The sequence below is a fragment of the Mus caroli genome, chromosome 8 (assembly GCF_900094665.2).
Source record: "Mus caroli chromosome 8, CAROLI_EIJ_v1.1, whole genome shotgun sequence".
Taxonomy (NCBI): domain Eukaryota; kingdom Metazoa; phylum Chordata; class Mammalia; order Rodentia; family Muridae; genus Mus; species Mus caroli.
In genome coordinates this window covers 71,240,758-71,266,634 of record NC_034577.1, presented here as the reverse complement: position 1 = coordinate 71,266,634, position 25,877 = coordinate 71,240,758, and the positions used below count along the sequence as shown (strand labels likewise).

General features: G+C 37.6%; 1 protein-coding gene across 1 annotated transcript; it reads left to right on the top strand.

The window, feature by feature from the left end:
* Positions 1-16: 16 nt before the first annotated feature.
* On the top strand, positions 17-24,467 carry Abce1 (ATP binding cassette subfamily E member 1). The gene is made up of 18 exons (XM_021170041.1): positions 17-214; positions 3,496-3,625; positions 4,661-4,746; positions 8,696-8,793; positions 9,916-10,033; positions 10,555-10,692; positions 10,825-10,894; positions 11,137-11,233; positions 12,183-12,272; positions 14,767-14,888; positions 17,878-18,099; positions 18,902-18,961; positions 19,084-19,142; positions 20,266-20,376; positions 20,465-20,607; positions 20,711-20,833; positions 22,018-22,129; positions 22,819-24,467. Exons 2-18 carry the CDS (start codon positions 3,523-3,525, stop codon positions 22,864-22,866), a joined length of 1,800 nt encoding a protein of 599 aa, XP_021025700.1. The 5' UTR covers positions 17-214; positions 3,496-3,522; the 3' UTR covers positions 22,867-24,467.
* Positions 24,468-25,877: the final 1,410 nt, after the last annotated feature.

Sequence of the window (25,877 nt, the reverse complement as noted above, 5' to 3'; positions counted from 1 at the left end):
GCGCAATGACGTCAGCAACGTCATCACTCCGTCCAGGGCGCCGACTCTGCGCTCTGTCGCGCACGCGCACTATGCCCTCATGCCTTGCGCGAGGCGGCGGCTGTGCACCGCCATCTTGGCCGGTGGCGGTAAGAACACGCTGTGTGCTAAGACCTGACGGCTAGCGCTGCTTTGGCTACTGCACGCCCCGCTGTAAGGGGCCCGCTGTCTCCAGGTACGGGAATTCGTGGGAGAGGTTTGGTGTTAGGCGGCCGGCTGCCACCTTGGGAAAACTCTTAGGGACACTGTCGGAGCGCCTGTAGTTAGGCCTCAGTAGCGGAGACCGTAGCGCGTGGCAACCGGCTCCAGCTGCACATCTGGGACGCCGGAGCGTTCCGCGCGCGTCTGTTCAGCCATCCGGACCTCAGGGCGTCTGTACTCCAAACACGGCCCGCTGCCACGAGAACGGTCGCAGGTGCCATAGCCTCTGCTCGCCACCCTCCACTGCCCCTTCTCCCCAGCCCCGCTCCCACCCTCAAGCTAACCCTTCTGTGGAGGACGCCCCGCACCCAGCAGATCCCCCAAGCTTCCCCTCACAGTCAGATGGCTACGTTGGCATTTGGTTGTAAGGAAAAAAAAATTATTTTTTAAATAATTGTGGACTGACTCATAGCATCTTGCCGCCATGAAGTCCAGTGCTCCTAGTCCAGTCCCAGACTTTGGAAATGATAGGCAAACGTCGTTCTATCTTTCTCATAGAGCGACGTGTTCTCAGTTGGGACTGCAGTTAAACCAAGTGAGTTTCCGAGTTGAGTGCCTGTCTTTAGGACTTCCAAGAAGCACTTTGTAGCACCCTGTCCTCTTCCCATTAGTGACTTAATCTCTTTTTTTGTTTATTACATCTTCGGCTTCTTGACATCAGGGATGCTGTCTTCAAAATGCCTTTAGATATCCTTTCTAGGCTTAATACATTGTAGGTATTTAGTATTTGTTGCAAATAAATGATAGTCAAAGGTGAATTTCTGAACCTCAAGAGCTACATAAGTATTTTCTGTTTTTTGATGGTAAAAATGGTAACTAAGGAATAGCTGTCAAAAAGCTTTTATTTGCCCTTTCTTCCAAGGGACTACAAACTAGGGAGTTAGGAGAGTAGCATTTGTGTTGTAGCCAATGGTCCTGTATGCTGAAAGTAGTCACCCTGTGTCTGTCAGTTGATAATGTATTCACTATAATCAAAAAGCTTAAATATTTTTGAACCAAAATGTATTTAAGGTTTTATCTTTTCATAGCACAGCTTAGCTCACCTCTATAAACGAAACAACAAAGACAAAAATATGTTTCAGAAAAACATTTAGCAGTTGCTGAAAGGGGATCCATTAAAAATCACTTTTAAAAAAAGCCATGTGCCTTTCCCAACTTAATCTGCTCTATAAGGCTAACTTACCGTAAGCATGGGTCATACTAGTTCATGTGAGCTTAGGCTGTGCTTCCTATGTGTACCGTCTTTTCACTCACCTAGAAGGCACTCCAGAGTTTAATAGTTCCTGCTTGCAAGTCAGCCTTCGAATCTGAAGTGTTTTCAGATCTTTTTGTATTCCTAAAAGTTTTCCCTGTAATATTCCTCTTCAGGTGTCCTCCTATTGGAAAGAAGGGAACTAACTCCTTTTCGCTAATTCTTGGAAATATGGAGGTTGCACAAATTATGTTTACCTATGTAACCGTTATCCAAAGAATCTATATTTATTTTTCTTAAATGTAAAATAATTTATTTTATTATTTAAATCAACTTAATTAGCCACCTCTAGTATATTTCTGTTCCCTATAAATATTGTTTATTATAGGCTCTTATTATTTTAATAATTTAAAAAGATAGTTTTAGTAGCATCATAAAAACAAAGACCAATGTAAGCAATTTCATAGTGAAAGATTTATTTTTCTCTGAAAATACTTTCATTTACTGGGTACTTTGTAGAAAAGCATTTTTTATTTGTATTAGAATGCATGATGCCCAGTTTATTAGTTTATTTGCTAAAATAGTCAATTTCTTTGACGAGTACTTGATTGGTTTGGGGTTTTAAGTAAGCTTCAGAGGTAAAGTAAAATCATTTAATTTCTAAGTTAAACTTAGGAGACCTGTATCAGTTTTTAAAGAAATGACTTTGTCAGCACAACAGTTAAGGTTTTAGTTTTTGTTGGTTTGTTTTGTTTTTCATTACTATAGCTTTGCTCACCTCTACCAAAACAAAATAGAGCGTTTACCAGTTTGAAATGAAGTAGTCTGGTAGTCTGTAAATGATGGAAACATTTCCTAAGAGGAAAGCCTGTTTTTAGGGAGGAAGAGGAAATAGTGTAGTGAGGAGCAAGATTGCTTCTGTCCCTCCAAGTCTAATCACTTAGATAATGGCTATGTAAGTTGTGGGTCACAGATAAAATCAGCATAGTATCTTTGCAGATGGATAGTGTTGGCTTTTGGCTTTTTCTTCAGATTTAGAGATAAACTAGACTGTGAAGGCACTGTTAGAACTTAATCCCTTTAGTCACATGAGGGAGTTAATGTAAATGTAAATACACTAAAACAAATATTATAAAGATTGTAAATTTGGTCTGATCTTAATTCTCTATAGGCATTATATAGAAAAGTCTTTAAGACATAGTAAGTATGTATACAACATTGCTACTACATAAAAACCTGGGCTGTAGCATGATGCTCATAACTCTAAAAAGCATTTTCCACTTTCCATCAGTAGTCATTATAGTCGGTTAGATAAGAAAATGAATTCATGGCTGGGCAATGGTGGTGCACGCCTTTAATCCCAGCACTTGGGAGGCAGAGGCAGGCGGATTTCTGAGTTCAAGGCCAGCCTGGTCTACAAAGTGAGTTCCAGGACAGCCAGGGCTACACAGAGAAACCCTGGCTGTCCTGGAAAAAAGAAAATGAATTCATGATTTGGGTGTGGGTGTGTTCACATATAATTTGGTTTATGGATTTATATTCATACAATGGTATCAGTATTAATCATTGAGGCCTTATATCATTTTTTAATCTGTCATGTATTTTCCATTCTTGCTGTCTTAATTTTTCTGATTATTTTTTTTCCAAAAAGAGCTTTGGTCTATATAGTTTATTTTTACCCAAGAGATTTAATTGTTTATATAAATTACAGAAGAATTAAATTTCTTTGATATTAACTATTTTTATTATAAAAACTGAGAAAACATATGTTATTTGATTAGGTCTTTTGTGACTTAGTGTTTTTGAGCTTTTTTTTCTGTGTATATATTAAGTATCTTTCTAGGAATTTTTGTAGTATTTTAAGTGGCACCTGTTTTATAATCTAACTTCGCTGTGTAAAATTTTGTTTTCCAAACTGAATAGATTATTTTTGTTTCTAATTTTTTTTTAATTTTCCAAATGAACATAGGAACTCCATATGATGTGTCCTCCTTTTATACCCATAAATTATTTCTCTTTATATTACAGAATTTGCCATAATTTTGTTCATTTTTCTTTAATAGAAGAACTGGATATTCTTTGTTACAATTATGGCAGACAAATTAACAAGAATTGCTATTGTCAACCACGACAAATGCAAACCTAAGAAATGTCGGCAGGAGTGCAAAAAGAGTTGCCCTGTGGTTCGGATGGGTAAGTGGCTCTGTTGGCATCCAAGAGTAGAAAGCAGCTGAAGAAAAGCAGATGGATTTAGAAGCTTCCTAGGGGCTTAGCAGATACTGTGTTAGTTAATCACTGGTGGTTTCTTTGAGCTACAAAAGTGAGAAATTTAGAATTCTAAACTTTTATTGATTTTAAATTATCCTTTTGAAAGGAATTATAGAATGTAATTGTTAAGATTGTAAAAAGTCAAGCCAAAGTTCACTGTACTTCAAGTTTCAAGACAGACATTTTGTGGGGCCTTGCTAGGTTTACAGGATGGAGTAAATGTAACAATTCAGAGGTGACAAGTTGTTGACGGTCTTCAGTGTTGTTATATGACTGCTGTCCCATAGTAGTGACCTTTTAGACTTAGCAAGTCGGAAGAGAACCTGTAGGTATTATCTGTTAGTATCTCCCATGGTTTTCAGAAATTCAGTCATTGATGTCTCAAATACTGTACTGAATTTTGTCTGTGTACTAGAAAAAAGCATAGCCTTTTATGGTTTCATTTACCTCACTGAAATAATTTATTCCTTTCTATGGTGTGCCTTTCACTGCTAAGACATGCTTTCTTTGGGGGGGGGGGGGCAGTTTCAAGTAGCCCTGGCTGTCCTGGAACTCACTCTAAAGCAGGCTGGCCTCTGCTTCCCAAGTGCTGTGATCAAAGGCATGCGCCACCACTCCCTGGCGACATGATTTCTTTTATAAGTCAGCTAGTGAATGCATAACTCCAGCTGCATCCAAAGCACCGAAACCAAATTGAAGTCAGTCGACTTACTCATAAGGTTGTTTCGGGGTTTACCATATTTTTACTGGTATTGGACAAAATATATTGGCCATTTGTTTATTGCCTGATAAGAATACATAATTGATAAACCTGGATATTTAATTCAGAATCTGTCCTACCAAACTCTGATTTAAATCATTATCATTGAAACTTTTGTGTGAGACTTTGAAAGGGGTGTTTTCTAAATGGCAATCTTAAAAGTATTCTAAAAGATAAAGGAAATTATTTGTCTTTGCCAGGAAAATTGTGCATAGAAGTTACACCCCAGAGCAAAATAGCATGGATTTCTGAAACTCTTTGTATTGGTTGTGGTATTTGTATTAAGGTAAGTGATATTTGTTGTTGAGTCAAAAATAGAATGTGAAAATTTTTAGTACTTTAAAATTGTTTAAAAAGACAGAAGTATAGGGTAGATAAATTAGAAAGAAATTTAAGAAAGCAATCTTCTTAGAACAGTATTATTACTTTTTTAATTTAATAGACCACTCTGGCCATCTTAGAACTCACTCTGTAAACCAGGCTAGCCTAGAACTCAGAGATTTGCTTGACTCTGCCTCCCAAATGCACCACCACCCGCCTAAGTTTTTACTTTTGTTTATTTTGTAATCTTGAGTGTGTGTACGTGTGTGTGCTCCTGTTTGGGGACGCCTGTGCCGCCGTGTACATGTGGAGATTGGAGGACAATATGCAGGTGTCAGTTCTTATACACTGTAGGTTCCAGGATGAAACCCAGATTATCGACTTGGTGGCGAGTTCCTTTACCTACTGTACGGTCTTAGTGGCCCACAAACCAAACTCACTTTATTTATTTATTTATTTATTTATTTATTTATTTTATTTGGGAGTTCCAAAGAACTTTAATGGTAGTTTGCAAGATGTTAGGATTCAAAGCCCCTCTCTTTCTTTTGAAGGCATCTAACATAAAAACTATGAGGGAAGTAAGTGTGTTGGGCATTAGTTAGGGCGGGAACTCCACAGCAACTCTCTCTTGTTCCTGCTGAGGTGGGGAGTTATTCCTTGGAGATCATGTAGACTCTGAGGTCCATCACATTCAAAGTCATACCTGAAAATGAGCTTGGCAAAGTGGCTGTTGAGACCAGTGTCAGTCCCAGCCCAAAGATGAAAGAGGGAGTAGTTCTGCTATTGAAGTCACAGGAGACAACCCGGTCCTCATTATAACCCAGAATAGATGTCCTTTAGACCTCCCTCCACTGTTTGCTTCATGACCTTCTTGATGTCGTCATATTTGTGAGCGTTCTCCGGGTAGCAGCAGGTCAGGTCTACTACGGACACATCAGCAGTAGGTATGGAAGTCCATGTCAGTGAGCTTCCTATTCAGCTCTGTGAGGAACTTGCCCACAGCCTTGAAGCCAGTGTATGCAAAGATGATGTTCTAGGAAGTCCCGTGTCCATCATCACAGTTCCCCACAGGGGCCGTCTGCAGTCTGGGTGGAATGATGGTGTGACTATAGTTCTGAGTCCTTCAGTGATACCAAAGTTGTCATGGATGACCTTGACCATGGGAACTAAGCAGTTGGTGGTGAAGGAGGGATTGATTACTGATACTCTTGAGTGAGTTATTCATCCTTATGATTAATGCCCTTCACAAACATAGGGGCATTAGCAGAGATGATGACCTTTTCAGCTCCACCCTTTGAGTGGGCTGTAGCCTTCTCCATGATAATCAAGATACCTCAGCACCAGCATCACTGTTGGTGCTGGTAGATCACACTCCTGGAAGATGGAAGTGGCCTTCCTGTCGATGAAAAGTTTCCCATTCCCAGCCTTGACTCTACTGTGTAAAGTACCATGGTTATAATCACACTGGACATTGGATTGCATATAGTTGACTTCAATGATGAGATCATTGATAGCAACAGTACCCATGTTGCATGTTACCAGAGTTGAAGGCAAACATGCAGTCCAGGCACCCAATATGGCCAAATCTGTTCACTCCAACCTTCACCATCATGTTTCAGGGAAAAGGCTGGCACTGCCTAAGAAGGTGCATCTGTCTCTGGACCTGGGAGGAGCAGAGAGCCCAAAAGCACACCTTTAAGAAGTTAATGGGTCAGTGAGATATCCTGGAAGAACAAGTCTGGTTATCTGAGGTCAAACTGAGGGACCCACTTAACTGTAGAGAAAACAACTCCACAAATTTGTCCTCTGACATCCACTTGATGCACCATGGCATGCACACACAAGATCACACAAACACAGACACACTGTTCACATAATGTACCGTACACACACACTAATAATGATTTTAATAATAATAATAAAACTTTTAAAAACAAGTAAGCATCATATAGAGCTAGGTAAAGATATTTCTAACTAGGTTATTTCTCTGTGTTGAGCTTTTCATTATACAAAGATGTAGCACATCTTTTCCAGAAATTTTTAGAGATAAAATGTAACTGGCATTATAGTTTTCCAGGTTTATTTACTTTCTTTTTGAGATAGTTCTCTGTGTAGCTCCAGCTGACATAGAATATGCTATATAGGCTAGACTGGCCTTGAACACCTAGAGATCCATCTGTCTCTGCCTCCCAAGTGCTGGGATTAAAGGCTGCACCTTTAGGGTACTGATTCAGAGAGTTCAGTGAATCTTCAAACTGAGAACATAAAAACGAAAAACAAAGCAATTTCATAAACAGTTCAACAGATGTACCATACCTGTCTCAAATTTTAAATTTACTACTCTCAAGTAGAAATACAACTAAAATATCTTAAATTCAATCTAAAAGTGCTTTACTATATCTCATATATGTATCTATTATATTTATCCCAATAGTATAATTTTAAACATCTTAAATTGTTACATTGATTAACTGATGTTTGACTTATAAGTCATAAATTTCCAACTTAAAAGAAAGATTTAACAACTGATATGTTATTAGATTTTTTTTTTTTTGTTTATAGTCCAATATAAAAAGGAACTTACTTCACCAGAGTTCGGAAAACTCCCTATAAATCGTTGAACATATAAGCCATGGGTGTATTATATTTGTTTTTGAACCTTATTCAAGTATCCGGGAAATGTATATGGAATCTGGAAATAGTTTTTCCTATTTTGAAAAGCATAAGCAGGAAATATTACTCCAGGCAAATACTGACTACTCCTTCTTCCTGTGTGCCTGCCTTTATGCTGGGTGTTAGGAATCTGGTAGGAACATTACAGTATCATCTGTTCTATTTGATTTTGATGCTATAAGAAATTAATATCTAAAGTTTTAGATATCTATCTGAATGCCTAAAACACCAGCTAAATAAACTCTTGGTGATGGAGCAGAAGGGAAATATATGCATCCTGAACACTGACTAATCCACATTACTTATAAATGGTGTGGGTTTCTTTTCCAAGTCACATGAGAGTTTAAAATCACCTGTAGCCTGCATTGATGAAAAGAGGAGCATACGAAATATAGTTGTAAAAATTTAGTGGTATGGCTAGGGGCAGAAGTTACTAGAAAACAATTTTTTTTCTTTAATTTGTTTTGGTCTCAGTTTGAAATGAAGATTCACTGAATTCTCTCTGAATGAGTTTCTTCAGTTCCCTGAATTCATCTACTGAGCAGAGCTGTCATCTGATCTTGTCCTTTCTGGTCATGTCTATCGTTGTCTATTCTTTAGAGATATTTTTCTAGCCACATTACTGTTGCCTTTTTTTTTTTTTTTTCTTTAACGTGCATGTGTGCATGGGTAGATGTGTGTATGAAGGCCAGAAGTCACAAGCCAGGTGTCTTTCTTGATTACATCCCTTATTCATTCATTCATTATTGTTTTATTTTGTTTGTTGAGACAGGCTTTCTCTGTGTAGCCTTGGCTGTCCTGGAACTCACTCTGTAGACTAAGCTGTCCTCGAACTCTTATAAATTCAACTGTCTCTGCCTCCCACGTGCTGAGACTAAAGGTGCTCAACTCTTTTCCTTTTTTAAAAAGCTATTGGCAAGATAGATATAACCCTCTCCCCCAAATAATAAAATCAAAACACCTTAAAAGACGTTATCTATAGGAAAGAAGCAAACAAGGAGAAGAGTAATTTAAGGGAAAAAAATCTGTTATAGGAAAATTATGGAAACTATTGAACAGTGTTTGGGTTGTATCAATCATAAAGACTATTAAATTTGTGTATACAGCTATTATCTTCAAGGAACTTGATTATTTAAGTAAATTATTTCTAATATTTGTAAATTTTGTGCTTGAAAGATTTCAATAATATTGTTAATTCATCTATTATAAATTAATGTGTGATTCTTTATTTTAAATAATAGAAATGTCCCTTTGGCGCCTTATCAATTGTCAATTTGCCAAGCAACTTGGAAAAAGAAACAACACATCGCTATTGTGCCAATGCCTTCAAGCTTCACAGGTATATTCCTCTTTACTTCAGTCAAGGGTAAAATTCCCTGAAGAGTTTTCAGAATATGGATGAAAATGATACTGCGCATCTACCAAAAAGTAATAGGCTATTATAAAATGTAAGGTTAATTTATATGTCAGCAGTTGCCAGGCATGGTAGCAGATGTCTTTAATCTCGGCATTCATGAGGCTGAGGCATCTCTGAGTTTAAGGCCAGTCTAGGCTACATAGTGAAATCATGTCTCGAAACAAGCAAAAAATGGCAGCAGTTCATTCTAGTTAATAGTTGAATTAATTTTTGAGGGATTTTAAAGCAACTACAAAGGCCCAGTAGAGTTATGTTGTGAAGATACAGAAACTAAATGTCTGGAAGGTAAAACCCCTTAAATTATTCTAAAATATCACAGTTGACAGTGGTTCATAATGAGTACCCTTACTTCCGAATAATCTTTAAAGAAAGTTGTTTTGGTTTTAATTATCAACTAATGTTATGTCCCACAGGAAATGCTATACTGACTTGGACCTCATTAAATAACTAGGTCCTTAATGCTTTCTGGCTTTTCAGGATGGTATCTCTGTATTGCCTTGGCTGTCCTGGAACATACTCTATATAGTCCAGGCTAGCCTTGAACTCAGAGATCTGCCTATGTCTGCCTTCTGAGTGCTGGGATTAATGGTGTGCACAGCCTAGCCTCACTGCTTACTTTTATCTGCTGAATATTAATATATTGAATCTGAAAGTCTAGGTTTTATTAATTAAAAGGTATTTTCACCCTGTCCGCTCTTAAGGAGTCAACAGCAATAGGAGATTAGGGTGGGGGGAAAGACAATGTGGTATTGTACCTGCTGTGAAATTTTTACCAAAACATTTAGTGTGCTAAAGATGAGCCTTAACTATGAAGAAAAATGTCATTTTTGATAAAGAACTGGATAAAGTTATTCATTATGGATACATTTCTAACAATTCGTTTCTCTTGGCTGTTTTCTCTCCACTAATAGCCACTAATGCTTAGCATATATTTCTTAGCTTATCAATGGCATAAAAGTGCTTTAAAATACATCATTCGGTTGTTGTGTATCTTTTCCATCTAATAGCAAGTTGTTTTTGTTTTGTTTTCCTATATTGTAATAGGTTGCCTATCCCTCGTCCGGGTGAAGTTTTGGGATTAGTTGGAACTAATGGTATTGGAAAGTCAACTGCACTAAAAATTTTAGCAGGAAAACAAAAGCCAAACCTTGGAAAGTATGATGTATGTATTAAAGATTATGGAAATTAATATGTCTGGGTCTTTTATGGATTTTTTATGAGAGTGATGGGTATACTTTTTTTCAGTGTTCTTATTTTTTTAAGTTAATTTGTGGAGTTGAGTTCAAAGGTGTTATACATCCCAAGTTTGGTCTGGTTTAGTTTTTGTTTTTTAAGACATGCTGTTACTGTGTAGCTTCAAAGGACCTTGAACTCAGCCTCCCAATACTGGTTTACACTGCCATGTACTGATGTCATTCCTGTTGTCATTTGTATGTGTGTGTGACAAGTCTCATGTTCTATCCCTTCAAAATAAAAATGTTAGCGTTGCTTACCAGAAAATTCATAATTCTCTCAAACTTTTGAGTTAGTATGCCTTGATTTGAAACTAAGTCTGCTTCCAATCTTAAACTAGAAATCCTCTAATAAGATATATGTTTAATTTTATTTAATATATTTAGTTTTATTTAGGAACTGTCCCCTTTGTATTTTTATCTTAAACTCACATAACAATTGTGTTTCTAGGATCCACCTGATTGGCAAGAGATTTTGACTTATTTCCGTGGATCTGAATTACAAAATTACTTTACCAAGATTCTCGAAGATGACTTAAAAGCCATTATCAAACCTCAATATGTAGACCAAATTCCCAAGGCTGCAAAGGTCAGTTTGCTTATAGATAGAAGTTGTAGACTGTAGATTATTGGTAGGACGATAACAATTCTATCAAAATACACTTATTTTACTTTGTGAAATTTTTGAAAGGGATATAGTGATAATTTTCTGTTGTGACAGGGGACAGTGGGCTCTATTCTGGACCGAAAAGATGAAACAAAGACACAGGCAATTGTCTGTCAGCAGCTTGGTAAGTATTTGAGTGCATGCTTTTAGTAAACTGCACTTAGTCATAATCCTCTTGATGGGCTATGGCTTGCCAAATTAATGAGGAAAGCTTTAGTAATTATTTTATTATTATACTACACAGTTTTAAACTGGAATATCTATCATCAGACCTAGAGTCATGACATGCAGTGTGTGCATTATGACCAGAAGAGGTGAAATGGAATTTATAACCTTGAACACAATGCTTCTGATTATTCTTTGTAGATTTAACTCACCTTAAAGAACGAAATGTCGAAGATCTTTCAGGAGGAGAGTTGCAGAGATTTGCTTGTGCTGTCGTTTGCATACAAAAAGCTGATATGTAGGTTACTTTACACTTTTTGTGGATCTCAGTCTTTGTGAGTTTATATCTGCAATGATGCTAATTCAGCAGTAATCCTGAAAGGAATAATTAATAGAGACTTTTAAGTGTTTGATTTTGAGGTGATGTGTTAAAGCAGTTGTATTGCCATGACCCACTTTCCCTTTAATAAGTCCTTTGCATTTATGAGTAGTAATTTATACCTAACATAAAACTAAAGCTCTCTGTAGACTAGCCAGTGTCAGAATGACATGGCTCTGTGAAGGGGACATGGAATTAAAAAGGCTCGTCTCCTTCCTGCTTACTAATATTTCCTCCTCTCGGATATTTATTATTCCCATATTTTTCCATGTTGTTGCTCTAGTGTATACTCAAGCCCCGTCTTCACCACGTATTCTCTGACATCCTGTGCATGAGAACCCATCTGCTTTAAAGCCTTTGGACTTGAGCCTATTAAGACAATGGCTCTTTGGGGCCAGCAAGATGGCTCAGCTGAATAGAGGGGTGACAGCAAGCCCTACCGTACCGCCTGAGTCGAATTCCCTAGACCCACAAACTTTAGAAAGAGAACCAATACAGGCAAGTTTTCTTCAACCTCCACATGCAGACAGTGGCACCCCTCAACACACACAGTAAATACGATTTAAGAACAAAAAGAAGAGCTCTTCAAAGTAATTGAGACTCTATCAGAATATTTTTTATGAGACGGTACCAATTAATAAATTAGTCCAATCTTCAAAAGCTCTCCTCAGATTTGTAGATAGACATTTCAGCGTTTTGGAATTATTTTCTTCCTTCTTCTGAACAGAACAGAGTTTTACCATTACAAGTAGCTTTTCTTCTTGGTATATGAAATTTTTCGTTCTGTTAAATCAGAAACCATTAGTGTATTACTTAAAAAGGATAAGGTATAGTTATGTTATTCAAACTTGCTTTTTTTTTTCCTTAGTTTTATGTTTGATGAACCTTCTAGTTATCTCGATGTCAAGCAACGTTTAAAGGCTGCCATTACTATTCGATCTCTAATAAATCCAGATAGGTAAGTATAAATCCAGTATGTTTCTGTTTTCTAATGTTGAGGACATTTTGCAGATGTTTAAATATTAAACATTCTTGATTTCCATCTTAATCATTTATAGTAACCACCACAATTTTTCTTCCTTAGAAAAAGGTTCTTAATGCAAGATTCACAATTGTTACCTCCAGTTCTATGGAAAGTACTGTTTGAACGTGAATGCTTTGGAGTCGTGTATAAATTTTGTGTATGTTCTTGGGGAAAACAGCCTTAGTTTTTACAAAATCTTCAAAAGTAAATCACAATTTTATACAAACACAAAAGACTTCTTAACAACTTGTATGATGCATTCACAAAACCATTTGTTGAATACAGTACTTTGTAATTTCCAAAGTTTCTTAGTTCTTCATTGCCCGGATGCTTCTGGAAACTTTATTGGGTCTTTAGGTAGAGTTTGTACTTTGTTGGGGCTTTAGAAAGGATTTACGTTTTGCAGTTGAAGGAGCTTATAAAAGGCCTGTTACTTAGTGATGCATGTGTAGAATGTCATGTGTAGAAACAAATAACAATGCACTTGGGAAGACTGTGCCCGCAACTCGTGATTATGTAAACTTTGTACAGGTAAGAGTACCAGAAGCAGCTGTCCCTAAACTTACACAGCATACACAGCAAGATAGAGTAGTAGAACTCCACCTGGCATTCTGAAAGAGCCTCTCAAATAGTAAGTGAGAGCTGTAAAGTATTCAAAACGTAGAGATTTGAAATGTTCAAAAGCAGAAATACCTAAAAAACAAATGTAGAGAGGGCTGTGGAGAATGTGATCCCCTGCAAACATGAGGACTTGAGCTCAGTCCCCAGAATGTTAGAATAGGCCAAGCACGGTGGTATGTATGTACTGTAAGGTCAGTGCTGGGGAGGCAGAGGCAGAAAGATCCCTGGCTTGCTGGTCTAGCCAATGACTTCCAGGTTCAGTGAAAAATCCTGTCTCCAAAAATAAGGGGGAGAAGCCATTGAAAAGATATGAATGTTGTACATAGTTACAGAGATGCACCTACACTCAGAAAACTCATACACAGAGGGAGAGAGAGAAAGCACAACGTTACAAACTTGCTGAACTAATGAGATGAGTTAGGAACAGCAATCGAACACTAAGACTCGATTTCACATTTAGTGGCTGTAACTGAGGAGATGGCATTGAAATATAAGGGAGATTTGAAAAATGGTGATTGTAGTAAGAAGACTATTTGATTGCTTTAAGAGTGAAAAGTAGACAAGTGGGCAAGATACAGGTAAAGTCACTTGGTGCTGGCAAACAGTCCAGTAATCCCTAGCACTCAGATCAGATTGGATGGAGAGCATGAGCTCCATAAAGTCAGCTCTGACATCAGTGAGCTCTGGCACGTGCTGCACACATGATGGGGATGTGGGTTGGTGGTGGTGTTTTGCTTTTTGGTTTTGGTTTGGTTTGGTTTTTGAAGGCTGTGTATCCCTGACATCCTAGAACTTGCATTGCAAACCAGACCTACCTCTGCCTCTGCCTCCTGAGTGCTGGATTAAAGGCATGCACCACTGTGCCTACCAATGATTAAGAAGCATGAAGGGATCATGGCTGATAATTTTTCAGAATTGGGAAAACCCCCAACTTCTCAAACATAATCTCAACAAATGATCAATAACACCTAGGTGCTTCAAATTGAACCTAAGAGTATTAATTGGTAGAGTCTTACATCCTGACCTCAGTTTCCCCTCCCTTTACTCTTTACAGTCTATATTTTTGTAGCACAGACTTCTTGAGTACACAGATGCTGTGTTCCTAAAACATCAGAACTTTTGATTCCTATGTTAGTTCCATTTGAATACAAAAAAGGCAAGAAGGGGCTTTGAAGAGTAAGAAAAATACATTTGCATATTGGAAAAGGTATTCCTACAGTGAATAGGAACTAAGTGGAATTTTAAAATGTGAAAATTTTGGTAAGTGACTGTTTAAGAAGGAAGGAGTGGCCCTTAAACATACAAAATAAAGAAATGCATTATCAAGAAGATAAACAGCAAGTTGTAATTTTTTCTGCATATAAATAAACAGTAAGATACATGAAAATTTAAAAGCTTGAAAAATCTGAAAAAAATTTGCGAGCATGATTATTCTGTTTATACAAACCAGAACTTTATGCAGTAAGCTAATGCTTTAAGTTGGTTTTGTAGATGCATGTAAAGTGGGTGGAGGTGAGAACAAAGTCTGCATAAACGCTTCATCACTGCGGTGGTTGATAGTTTCTGCTCTAGCAATAGATTTTTAAATCATCTTAGTCAAATCTATACTGAGGAAAACATTTTAAATAGGAACTTCAATAATAAGCCTTGTATAAGAAAATATTTTGTGGCTTTACTATGTTCCCTATACTTTTTTATTTTTTTTTTTCTAAGATTTACAACTATAGTAGAAAAATTTATATAAATAAGAGTCTTAGCTAATGATGTTATAGTAAATTTAAAAATAAAAGTTTGTTTTGCTTTTCAGATATATCATTGTGGTGGAGCATGATCTGAGTGTACTAGACTATCTCTCTGACTTCATCTGCTGTCTCTATGGCGTACCGAGTGCTTATGGTGTTGTCACGATGCCTTTTAGTGTAAGAGAAGGTAACTTGAAAACCTGTTCATAATGCTGTATGTTTTTTCTTTAATGCCTAGAAATGTATTACTGTTGACATCACTACTACATATTGCTCTAATATGTATGTGAAACTGGCATTTTGTATTTTAATCATTGAAGAAAACGCAGTGTATTATAAGGCTGTACACTGTTACAGAAAAGGATTCTTTTCTGAGAACTTTTTGCTGGGAGAACAGAAATCAACATGAATCTGTATGCTTTGACTTCACAGTATTTGTCACCTTCAAACTTATCTTTAGTATGCCAGCACCTTTGATAAATTCTTAACATTCCTTCAGTGCCCATCCCATTTTCGTATTTCAAACCTATCTGTAATCCCTGTCTTGTGTTTGTGACACTTAGACTCCCTAAAAATCTAACAAGATAGTTTGTTTTTAAACAAGATAAATAATTTTGAAAAATAATTCAAAATTATTGGAATTGTATCACAATCTAGTTATATCAATATTTTAGTTTAGAATGTGAGTGGAGGAGTGATTATAACTTATGTGCTTATGTTTAAGATAAATAGCTATATATTTTAAGGGAAGCTTGGTGAGGTGGCCCCAGTTTTCTTGCCGGTAGTTTTTCCTTTTGTTTTTCTACACAGGGCTTTTCTGTAGCCTTGACTGTGTTGGAACTGCTCTGTAGACCAGACTGGCCTTGAACTCACTGAGATTTGACTGCTTCTGCCTCCCAAGTTCTCGGAGTATGTTGGGCTTCTTCATGCCCAGCTTCTTGCCAATAGTCTTAAGAAACTTTTTTTAAATACAGGTTGAAACCTCTAGGATGTCTCAGTGGACAATGACACTAGCTGCTAAATAACAACCACTTAAGTTCTAGCCCCAGAACTACACTTTGTGGCAGGAGAGGATCTAGTTCTGAAGTTTTGAGTTTGAGAGGATCTAGTTCTGAGGATCTAGTGCACAACACACTCACAGACAGTGAACAAAAGTAATACTAAGAGAGCAATGTGGGCCTGCCGGGTGACTCAGTGCTTGCTGTGCAAGCCTGGAGAGCTGTGTTTATTCAGTTGAGCTTATGGGAAGGTAGATAAAAAACTGACTCCGCGGAGTTGCCTTCCGACTTCTGTCTGCATACCATGGCATGCTTGCAAACACTAACACACTGAAACGATGCAGGATATTAGAACTAAATTTAGTTTTTAGGCTTTCGTTTTTGTTTTGGTGGGGTGTTTCTCGTTTGCTTTGCCTTTGGTTTTTGTTTTGTTTATAAAGACTGGAGCTGCCAGGGCAACGGCAGCACAAACCTTCAGTCGCAGAACTCGTGAAGTAGAGGTAGGTGGATCTCTGTGAGTTTGAGAGCAGCCTGGGCTACAGAGAGAGTCTCAGGACAGCCAGAACTACACAGAGAATCCCAAAGAGAGAGACACAGACAGACACAGACCAGCCTTAAACTCAGCAATCTTCCTGTGTCCCTGAGCTCTCTGTGTGTTGCAGTTATAGTGTGCCACATTCTGCTTGGAAGCAACTCACAAGTGCTACTGAGTACCTGCTTTGTGTGCAGGTCATGTACTTATGTACAATCAGAATGACATATGGATAACCGCAGCAGGCGCTCTTAAAAGTGTCTCTTGTAAATGCTGGGTCTGCACAGTGATCCTGCTGAGCTTTAAATGGTGAAGTGAGAGTTTGTACTTGATCCTTCTGCACTTCAACCATTATTAAGCAATGTGTCTGTCTGTCTGTCTGTCTACACATATTTCTTTATGTAAATTTATATATGCCTGCAGGTTCTCTGAACTGTACAGGTGGTTATCATTAAGACTTATTTTCAAGTTGACAGGTCAGCTAGCACAGGAAAAAATGTAGAAACCACATCGCTTTTGTTTTTTAACCAAAGTCTCTTCTTCTTTAGTTAGTTACTGAAGCACTTAGACTAAGTTTTCTTCGCCAGAGGTTTTGGTTTTAATTCTTAACTCTACATTTCCACTTTTTAAATATTTGAAGAATAAAAATGAAACTTTTAGAAAAGTTGGTTTATCACTCTCAAGGGTTCCAGTCAGTACTCTTGACATGGTCCAGAGGGGATGCTGCTGCCTGTCCTTCCTTTCTCAAAACCTGCCAGCTACTTTTTCCCCATTAATATATAGAAACATATTAATATATATATTATATATTATGTTAATATATACTGAAACCAAGTGCTTCCTTAGAGTTTCATACATAATAATCTTTTTGTTTTTTTTTTTTTTAATTTTCATTGGTTTATTTACCTGTGTGAGTACGTATGTATATGGGGGGGGGGGGACATGCATACAGTAGTGTATGTGTGTACATCAGAGGACAATTTTCAGGAGCTGGTTATCTTTTTCCATACTGTAAGGTCCCAGGATTGAACTCAGGTCATCGGGCTTAGAGATAAGCACTTTACCCACTGAGCCATTTTTTACCCCATAATGACAATTTTAATAGAAGGATGTCCTGTTTCACATACATATATAAACTTAAAGTTAATCTTACACTGGATTAAGGGAGTTATTTTGGTTTGGTGGTAGAAAATGAATTTTTCTGAGACAGGAGCTCACACTGTAAATAAACCATGCTTGTCTCACAATCTAGCACTTGCCAGCTCGGCTTTCTAACTGTTGAACTATAGTCATCAGCCACTGTACTTGGCCTGTGTTCATTGTCGAAACACACCCAAAAAAGCACTAGTTTTTGCATATGTGCAGACTTAATATTAACAAAGTTACAAAATATGTATGTATTCCCAAAAATCAGTCTCTTTTTTTGTTTGGTTGGTTGGTTGGGTTTTTTTGTTGTTGTTGTTGTTTCTTTGTTTGTTTCTCAAGACAGGGTTTCTCTGTGTAGCCCTGGCTGTCCTGGAAATCACTGTAGACCAGGATGGCCTCGAACTCAGAAATCCGCCTGCCTTTGCCTCCCATCATTATTTTAGATTTGTTTATGTCTTCTTTAGATCTTTACTAATCTGGTGGCAATTTTTTCCCAACAGGCATAAATATATTTTTGGATGGCTATGTTCCAACAGAGAACTTGAGATTCAGGGATGCGTCGCTTGTTTTTAAAGTAGCTGAGACAGCAAATGAAGAAGAAGTTAAAAAGATGTGCATGTATAAATATCCCGGGATGAAGAAAAAGATGGGAGAGTTTGAGCTAGCAATTGTAGCTGGAGAGTTCACCGACTCTGAGATCATGGTGATGCTGGGGGAAAATGGTAAGTTGTGGTTTGTGATGCTGAAAGTCGGCTCTGTGGTTACCTATGCTTGTGGGGAACTGACTCGAGGCTACACCTGAGTTTAAATCCTTACAGTTACTGTTTTATCTTCACAGTTTTGTGCTATTTACTAATATTGTCCCACTGTTGTTGAAACAGGTTAATATTCATTATTTTCACTAAAAATTGCAGTTTCTGTTCAGCTGATTTTTCTGTGAAGTAAACTAGTGAGCAGTCACTCCTGCAGAGGGACTGAAGCAGTAGGCAGGTAGTGACTCAGTCAGGCCAGCTTTCAGGATTTCCTTGGATACCTGTGTTTAGAATTTTTCTTATATAAAATTCAGAGCACTCTGTTTACCTTCATAAATGTTTTATTAGTGGCTGGGCAGTGGTGGTGATCACCTTTAATCCCAGCACTTGGTAGGCAGAGGCAGGAGGATTTCTGAGTTTAGGGCCATCCTGGTCTACAGAGCGAGTTCCAGGACAGCCAGGGTTACACAGAGAAACCCTGTCTCTGGGGAAAAAAAAATGGAGATTGCAACAGATCAGGCTTCAGTAAACATTTTTGATAGGGGTACAATCTTTTCTACAAGCTGTGAATAGGCATTTCTATCATAAAATAGCCTATGGTACCTTTAAACTGTGACAACTGAAACGAATGCAGTTTTTTAGTCCATAAGTTGTGTGGACTAATCATTTATTAAAAAGCACTGGTATTCCTTCTAATAAAAAGACAAATTTCTCTGATTATAACAAGAATATTTGGAATGTAAAGGTTAATTTGTTTTTGTTGTATTATCAGGTACAGGTAAAACTACATTTATCAGAATGCTTGCGGGAAGGCTGAAACCAGATGAAGGAGGTACTGTCACTTAAGCATTCCCTTTTACTCTCCCACAGCGTAAACGGTAATGGGCTGGGCAGTGTTTGTGTTATTGTAATTGTGGGTTTTTTTTTTTAATTTTTTGTTTGTTTGTTTTGCAGGAGAAGTGCCAGTTCTAAATGTCAGTTATAAGCCACAGAAAATCAGCCCCAAATCAACAGTGAGTCATGCTTTCACTGTTCAAATGCATATTTGGTGTATGTGCGCATATATATATATATATATACATACATATATATATATACCTTTAGTCTTTTGCTCCAGTAAGGGGCTCGGGCATTAGCTCAGTAGTAGAATATATGTTTAACATGAGTTAAATTACTGATTTTGATCTCCACCACAAAAAGAACATTCTAAAACTCTTACCTGTATTAGCTTCTATACAGCACAGGCTGGCCTGGAATCTACCATGTAATAAAATACCTGAGATTCTCAATCTACCTACCATACTGCCCAAGTGCTGGAGCTAATGGGTGTCCAGTACCACATCTGGCTCTTGTCAGATCATTTCTAGCACAGAGCTGTAAACGCCAGCAATTCTACTCATTAGCAAAGACCTGAGCAATGTGCACACTTGAGCACCAGGGTCAGTACAAACCCTCATGTCAGTCAGCTGATGAATGGTAGATAACTTAATAAATATAGTCTTCAAATGTGAGGTTATTCAGCATGAGGGAAATTACTGTATGTTCAGCATCACAGCACTGACCCTGTTACACATTTCAGTTTACCTTCATTAGTATTTTACATGATCTGTTTCAAGTTCTCACAGTCAGCTCTGTTCCATACAGCAAGTAAAAGCCATTTTAGGATTCAACTAAGAAGAGAGAATAAGATGGTGGGCATTGTATGTTATAACCTACAGATTATCCAACATTTTTAAACCCACTTTGACATTTAGAATTATTCCTGTTCTTCATTATTTCTCCCTTTCTGCTTTTCAATTTTAAGATTATTATTGCATTTTTACTTATGTACATGATTGGGGCAATTATGTATATAAGTAAAACTTTAAGAAAGCCTCAAAATGAACGAGATGGTGAATAGGCATTAAACTAGATCTGGCCAGGCATGGTGATGCCCATTGATACCAGCGCTCAGAGGCAGAGGCACCCTAGTTGGCTAAATAGTGAGTCACTCTAAGAAAAAGAAAAAAAATAAAATTGATAGAAATTGGTGGTAAATAGAATTCATTTTGGTCTGAAATTAGTACTAATATCCATAAACAGAAAAGTTCTTTCCTGGTAATTTATCATTTAAAGTTTTTGTTTCTTTAAAACCAGGGAAGTGTTCGCCAGTTACTGCATGAAAAGATCAGAGATGCTTATACGCATCCGCAGTTTGTGACCGATGTAATGAAGCCCCTACAGATTGAAAACATCATTGACCAAGAGGTACCATAACATTATCCTTGTACATCTGCACACATCATTGGTTCAGAATTTGGATGTCTTTACATGTTTTCTGAACTTCTCCAATTAGGTACAGACATTGTCTGGTGGTGAACTTCAGCGAGTGGCTTTAGCTCTTTGTTTGGGCAAACCTGCTGACGTCTATTTAATTGATGAACCTTCTGCATATTTGGATTCTGAGCAAAGATTAATGGCAGCTCGGGTCGTCAAACGGTAAATGTCGTTTTTGTAGAATAGCATTTTGATTGTGTGTGATGATATACAAATCTGTTTGTGACTTAAAAGTTCTGAAAGGTTTGCAATTGTTGTGTTCCAGTTTCATTCTCCATGCAAAGAAGACAGCCTTTGTTGTAGAACATGACTTCATCATGGCCACCTACCTAGCAGATCGAGTCATCGTTTTTGATGGTGTTCCATCAAAGAACACAGTTGCAAACAGGTAAAAAAAAAATGCTTTTAAAGATGTTCAGAAGTAAAATTAAGTTCTAACAATGGAAATTACCACATTCTATCTACATTTCCAGTAAGGTCATAAACACCAAAGTCTTACTGCTTTCATCTTTGAAACAGTTAACTACTTAGTCAGTTTCTTATTCTGTGACAGCACCTCACCCCCAACTTATTTATAGATAATACTGTGTGTAGGGCCTTACAGTAGTTTTCAGCCTAGTATACAATACTTGACTGGTGGATAATCTTACTGACCTCTTAACTTTTCTTTCATTTTAACTTTTTCCAAAGAATTACATGACTTGCCCAACAACACTATAGTTGGAGCAGATGCCAAATATGTAACACTGACCCACAACAGTTTAGGTGTAGTCTTTTGCCCTCTCTTCTTCTACCTAGATCTGTCATACTAAAAACTCGGGTCTGTCTATGAGACATTATTTTACCACTAGTACTAAACCTACATTAAGTTACATCTTATAAAATTACCAATACACAAACATATTTTGGGCCCATAAATCTATTTTATTTGGTTCTCACACAAAGTTTTTTGATGTTAAGAAGTAGGGTTAAGTTGCTATTTGAATAATTCTTTCAAGAAAATGAACTACCAGCCAAGTATGAGAGGCAGAGCCAGGCAGATTTCTGTAAGATAGAGGACAGCCTGGCCTAATTGCTCCAGGCTAACCAGATCTGTATAGTAAGTCCCTGTCTAAAATACATCCCAGAATATGTCTTTGTTTTCATGTTAAATTCTATCATCAGTTATTGAGAATATGTACATTTTAGGAAATTTCTCAGATATATAAATTTGTTTTTTCAGTAACCATCTTTTGTGTTTGCATAAGGCTTTAAAATGTTTCCCTTTTTTTGTTATTTAGCCAATTTAAATTTTAATTTTGGAGGGCTGGAGAGATGGCTCAAGTGATTAATACTACTGGTTGCTCTTCCAGAGAACACAGGTTCATTTCCCATGATAACTCACAACTCTCTGTACTTCTAAGTCTGGGGGGGGAAAAATGAGCTCAGCTGTAAAAGATGAAAGCATAGAAAGGTTTTAATGGAAGATGATGTGTTGTAATGTTAGCATTGGTGCTTGGCTGAGTGGAAAAGGCAGTGATGATTCTTGATCATTAAACAAAATTTAATGAAAATTGTCCATTTTCCCCCTAGTCCTCAGACTCTTTTGGCTGGCATGAACAAATTTTTGTCTCAGCTCGAAATTACATTCAGAAGAGACCCCAACAACTACAGGCCACGAATAAATAAGCTCAATTCAATCAAGGTATGTGGATAATAAACATACATCTTATCATATTGATTCTCAGAATTTGGGTTGTTTTTCCTCTCATTTTTTGTAGTCTTGCTTCAAGGCAACAACTGTAATGTATCTGGTGTTCTAGTTTATTTTGTGCCATTTAAAACCGCCTTGAAATCTGGCACGTGGTAGCACACTCCATTAGTCCCAGCACTAGAGAGGAAGAGGCAGGCAGATATCTGTGAGTTCAAGGACAGCCAGGGAACTTTCTGTCTAAAAGAGTAAAACTTCTTTAGAGAAACCTTACTTTGTGCCCTTGAAAATAAATTTATGGAATTTTGTTAATGAAACTTTATAATACGTTTCACCAATTTCTCTGTTTTTTGTTTTAAGATAGGGTTACAATAAACATTCTCCTTTGCTTATTAAGTCACTTCTGTGTGCTGGGTCATTTTAGGTAGTAATAGAACATAACACTAATGAGAAGCTAGCTGACCAGGTGGGTAAGTGCACTGTTACTATTCTGTAGTTTTCTAAGAAAATCTAATTAGTTTTCAAGCTGACAATCTGTTGCCTTTTGTACCAGAAGCTTAAAAATGGGATTTATGTTTCTGTACAAATTTCATGCATTAAAGTATCCTACAGAGCGCATGCTCTAGTAGAGCAGCCCTGCATAGAAGACAAATGCTCACTGTGTCACTTCTCTTTCTTTTTAGGATGTAGAACAAAAGAAGAGTGGAAACTACTTTTTCTTGGATGATTAGATTGAATCTGAACTTATAAGCCATTTACTTACTGGGATTTTTATCATATAAAACTTTAATCAGGTTTTATGGCCCCACATACTCTGGAGCTTGAAGTATGATTTTCTTAATGCGACATCAAAAAGCCAGTTGTCTTGTAAATTGTTGTTTAAGAACTATTTTGTTCTTAAGATTAAACCTGTGCATACTACATGAACATGGAGACATTTCAGATATATCAATTACCTCCAGACTTTCACAATCTATGGGGAGATTTTCAGTTGTATATTATATTCATGTACCAAAGGCTAATCTTGGATAAAATCTGTACTTACCTGTTTGCTAAGTGTAATGGAACTGCCCCCTTCTAAAAAGCCAGTCACAGACTTGCTGCCAAAGTCTGATACATAAGCATCAGGGCTATATTTGCTACTTGTGTTCAGTGTGTGCTTCCAAGGAACAGTGTCTGCTACAAACACCATTGTTGGAAGATGTTTATGACCAACTTATGCATTGTTTTTAATGAGTTTTTGGTGCTTTTGAACATCTGTCAAAATTTATTTCAGTGCCCTAATTTAACTTTTTTTTTTTTTAGTTCTTACATTCTATAATAACCTTTCACAGTAATGTTACTTTTATAAATATATAATCACTGATCAAGATTAGGGAGGAGGCACTTCTGAAGAATATTTGCTTCCTGTAAGACTATAAGCGTGGGCTGGGGAGATGGTTCAGTCAGTAAGTACACGCTGCACACCCATGAGGACCATATTTGAGACTTTAGTAGGAATCTGTAATACCAATGCTGCGAAGTGAAGTCCAGCAGATCCCTAAAGCCCACTGGCCTGCCAGCCTGACACAGTCTATGAGCGACTTCAGTACAAGGTCCTGTCTTAAACGCTAAGTGGACAGTAATTGAGGAAGACACTCTGGCACCAACACACACACAACAAAACCCTACAGATAGAATCTTTATAGGTGGTGCCTAAGTATCTGGATTTTAGGGTTTTGGTTTTAATTTTGTTTTGAGACAGCTTGTCCTATAGCCCAAGCTGGCCTCAAATTAGGTATCCAAGGACAACCTTGAATTTCTCGGCCCACTCCCTAGGCTTGGATTACACAGTGCTGAGGATCAAACCCAGGGCTTTGTGTGTGCTCGGCAAGCACTCTAACAACTGAGCTACATCCCCAGCCCTACATACTTAGACTACAGATTCTTCTGTTGAGCAACCAAGGACAACCTTAAACAACTCCTCCAGGGAGTGCAGGGGAAATAGCAATACAGAGTATCCATTGCTGCAGTGCATACTCATTTGTAGGTTTGGATACAAAGGACATTATCCACATCTTACTAATATGCCAAACTGGAATTATGAGGAAGGTGGATTACAATGAACAGGGCAGGCAGAACAGGAAAATTAAAAAGTATTTGACAAGACTTTAGAACTTTTAAATAATAGATCTTGATTAATTTGCAAAAAATGATAGAAAGTTTGTTTTGACTGAAACCCATTAGGCCTTCTAAAAATGAATTTATATAATTCATAAATATCTGTTGTAAAGGAACGCAAATATGCCGAAGTATATGGAATAAAATCTCCCTTTATCAGTTTCTGAGCTTACCAGTGTGTGGTCATTCTTTCCTTCAGTATGCACTTAATCTTGTTATGGGAATATACTAAAATATATTTGTGAATATTACAGATACAAAGTTCATCCATTTTAATGCTAATGACAATATGTGAATGAGTATTTTTGTGCAAATGAAATTTGAAAATACAAAATCAGATATTAAACTTTTTTTTTACTTCTTTGAGACAGGTTTCTTTATAGATTGGCTGTCCTGGACTTAAGAGACCCGCCTGCCTCTGCCTCCTGAGTGCTGGGGTAGAATGCACGTGCCACCACTGCCCGGCCAGATACTAAAACTTTGACATAGCAATAGGAAGGCCTATTCCACTAACAGGAGTTTGTCAAAGTGCAGTGTTTGGCTATCAAAAAGAGTACCACTAGAAATCTGTAATACTGAATGAACAAAGGCAAGTTGCAAAATAGTTGCATGACTAGCTTTATGTGAAGACACTACGACATTAAACCAAGATTAATTTTAGGACAATTTGGTCAAAGTACAGGAAGAGTATATTTTTATTTTTACTTTGTGTGCATTGGTGTTTTGCCTGCTTGTTTGTCTAGGATGCCAGATCCCTTGGAACTGGAATAGACAGTTGTGAGCTGCCATGTAGATGCTGGGAATTGAACCCAGGTACTCTGGAAAAGCAGCCACTTACTGCTCTTGCAGAAGACCCAAGTTTGATTCCCAGCACCCACCAATGATAGCTCATAACAGTCCCTAACTGCAGGCCTCTGTGGGGACCCATCCCTCAATACAAAACTTTACAAGTCACATCTCATTGTTTATCCCATCCATTTCAAGAAAAAAAAAAAATGGCACCAACTGCAACCAGCTACAAGCCATGTTTTTTAAAAACAAAATCTCAATCACTCAATTTTACCAATTAAGCCAGATGCTCCTGTGAAAGCAACCAGCTGACCTTCCTTCACAGTGGAAGTCCTAGAAGGAATGCCCACCTACTTCAAACTAAGTAGCCCTACCTCCTTCCTGTGTCTATCTATCTTCCTGACTCCTCCTTACTCTCTGGCTTTCTCTTAATAATCTTATGTTCACTTCCTGTTACAGGTTGCTTGCCCTGCCTCTTGATCTATGGTTAACTTTATTTAATCCTGTTTACAACATTCAAGCAGAAAGCTCTTGGATTAAAGGTGTGGGCTGAGCCACACCACAACTAAAGAGTTTTTGTTTTTCTCAGTAAATAACACACTCTCAGGGTTCACTGTGTGATTGAATATCCTGCAACACAAACAAGTCTTGCTTACCCCCATCTGGCTTCTCTATTAGCCTGGACAATCCCCTAGCACACAAGTGATTGGGAAATGCACTCCTTCCTCCCTACCCTCAAACACTTCATCTGGATAGCTCAGTCAAGACCTACATAGTAGGGCTGAGATGGCTC

What these genes read in the sequence shown, in the direction of transcription:
- Abce1 (XM_021170041.1), top strand. Translation starts at nt 3,523, where the DNA reads ATGGCAGACAAATTAACAAGAATTGCTATTGTCAACCACGACAAATGC. An exon ending in AATGCCTTCAAGCTTCACAG is followed by an intron (nt 8,794 to 9,915) that starts GTATATTCCTCT and finishes ATATTGTAATAG; the next exon opens with GTTGCCTATCCCTCGTCCGG. An exon ending in GGTGATGCTGGGGGAAAATG is followed by an intron (nt 18,100 to 18,901) that starts GTAAGTTGTGGT and finishes TTGTATTATCAG; the next exon opens with GTACAGGTAAAACTACATTT.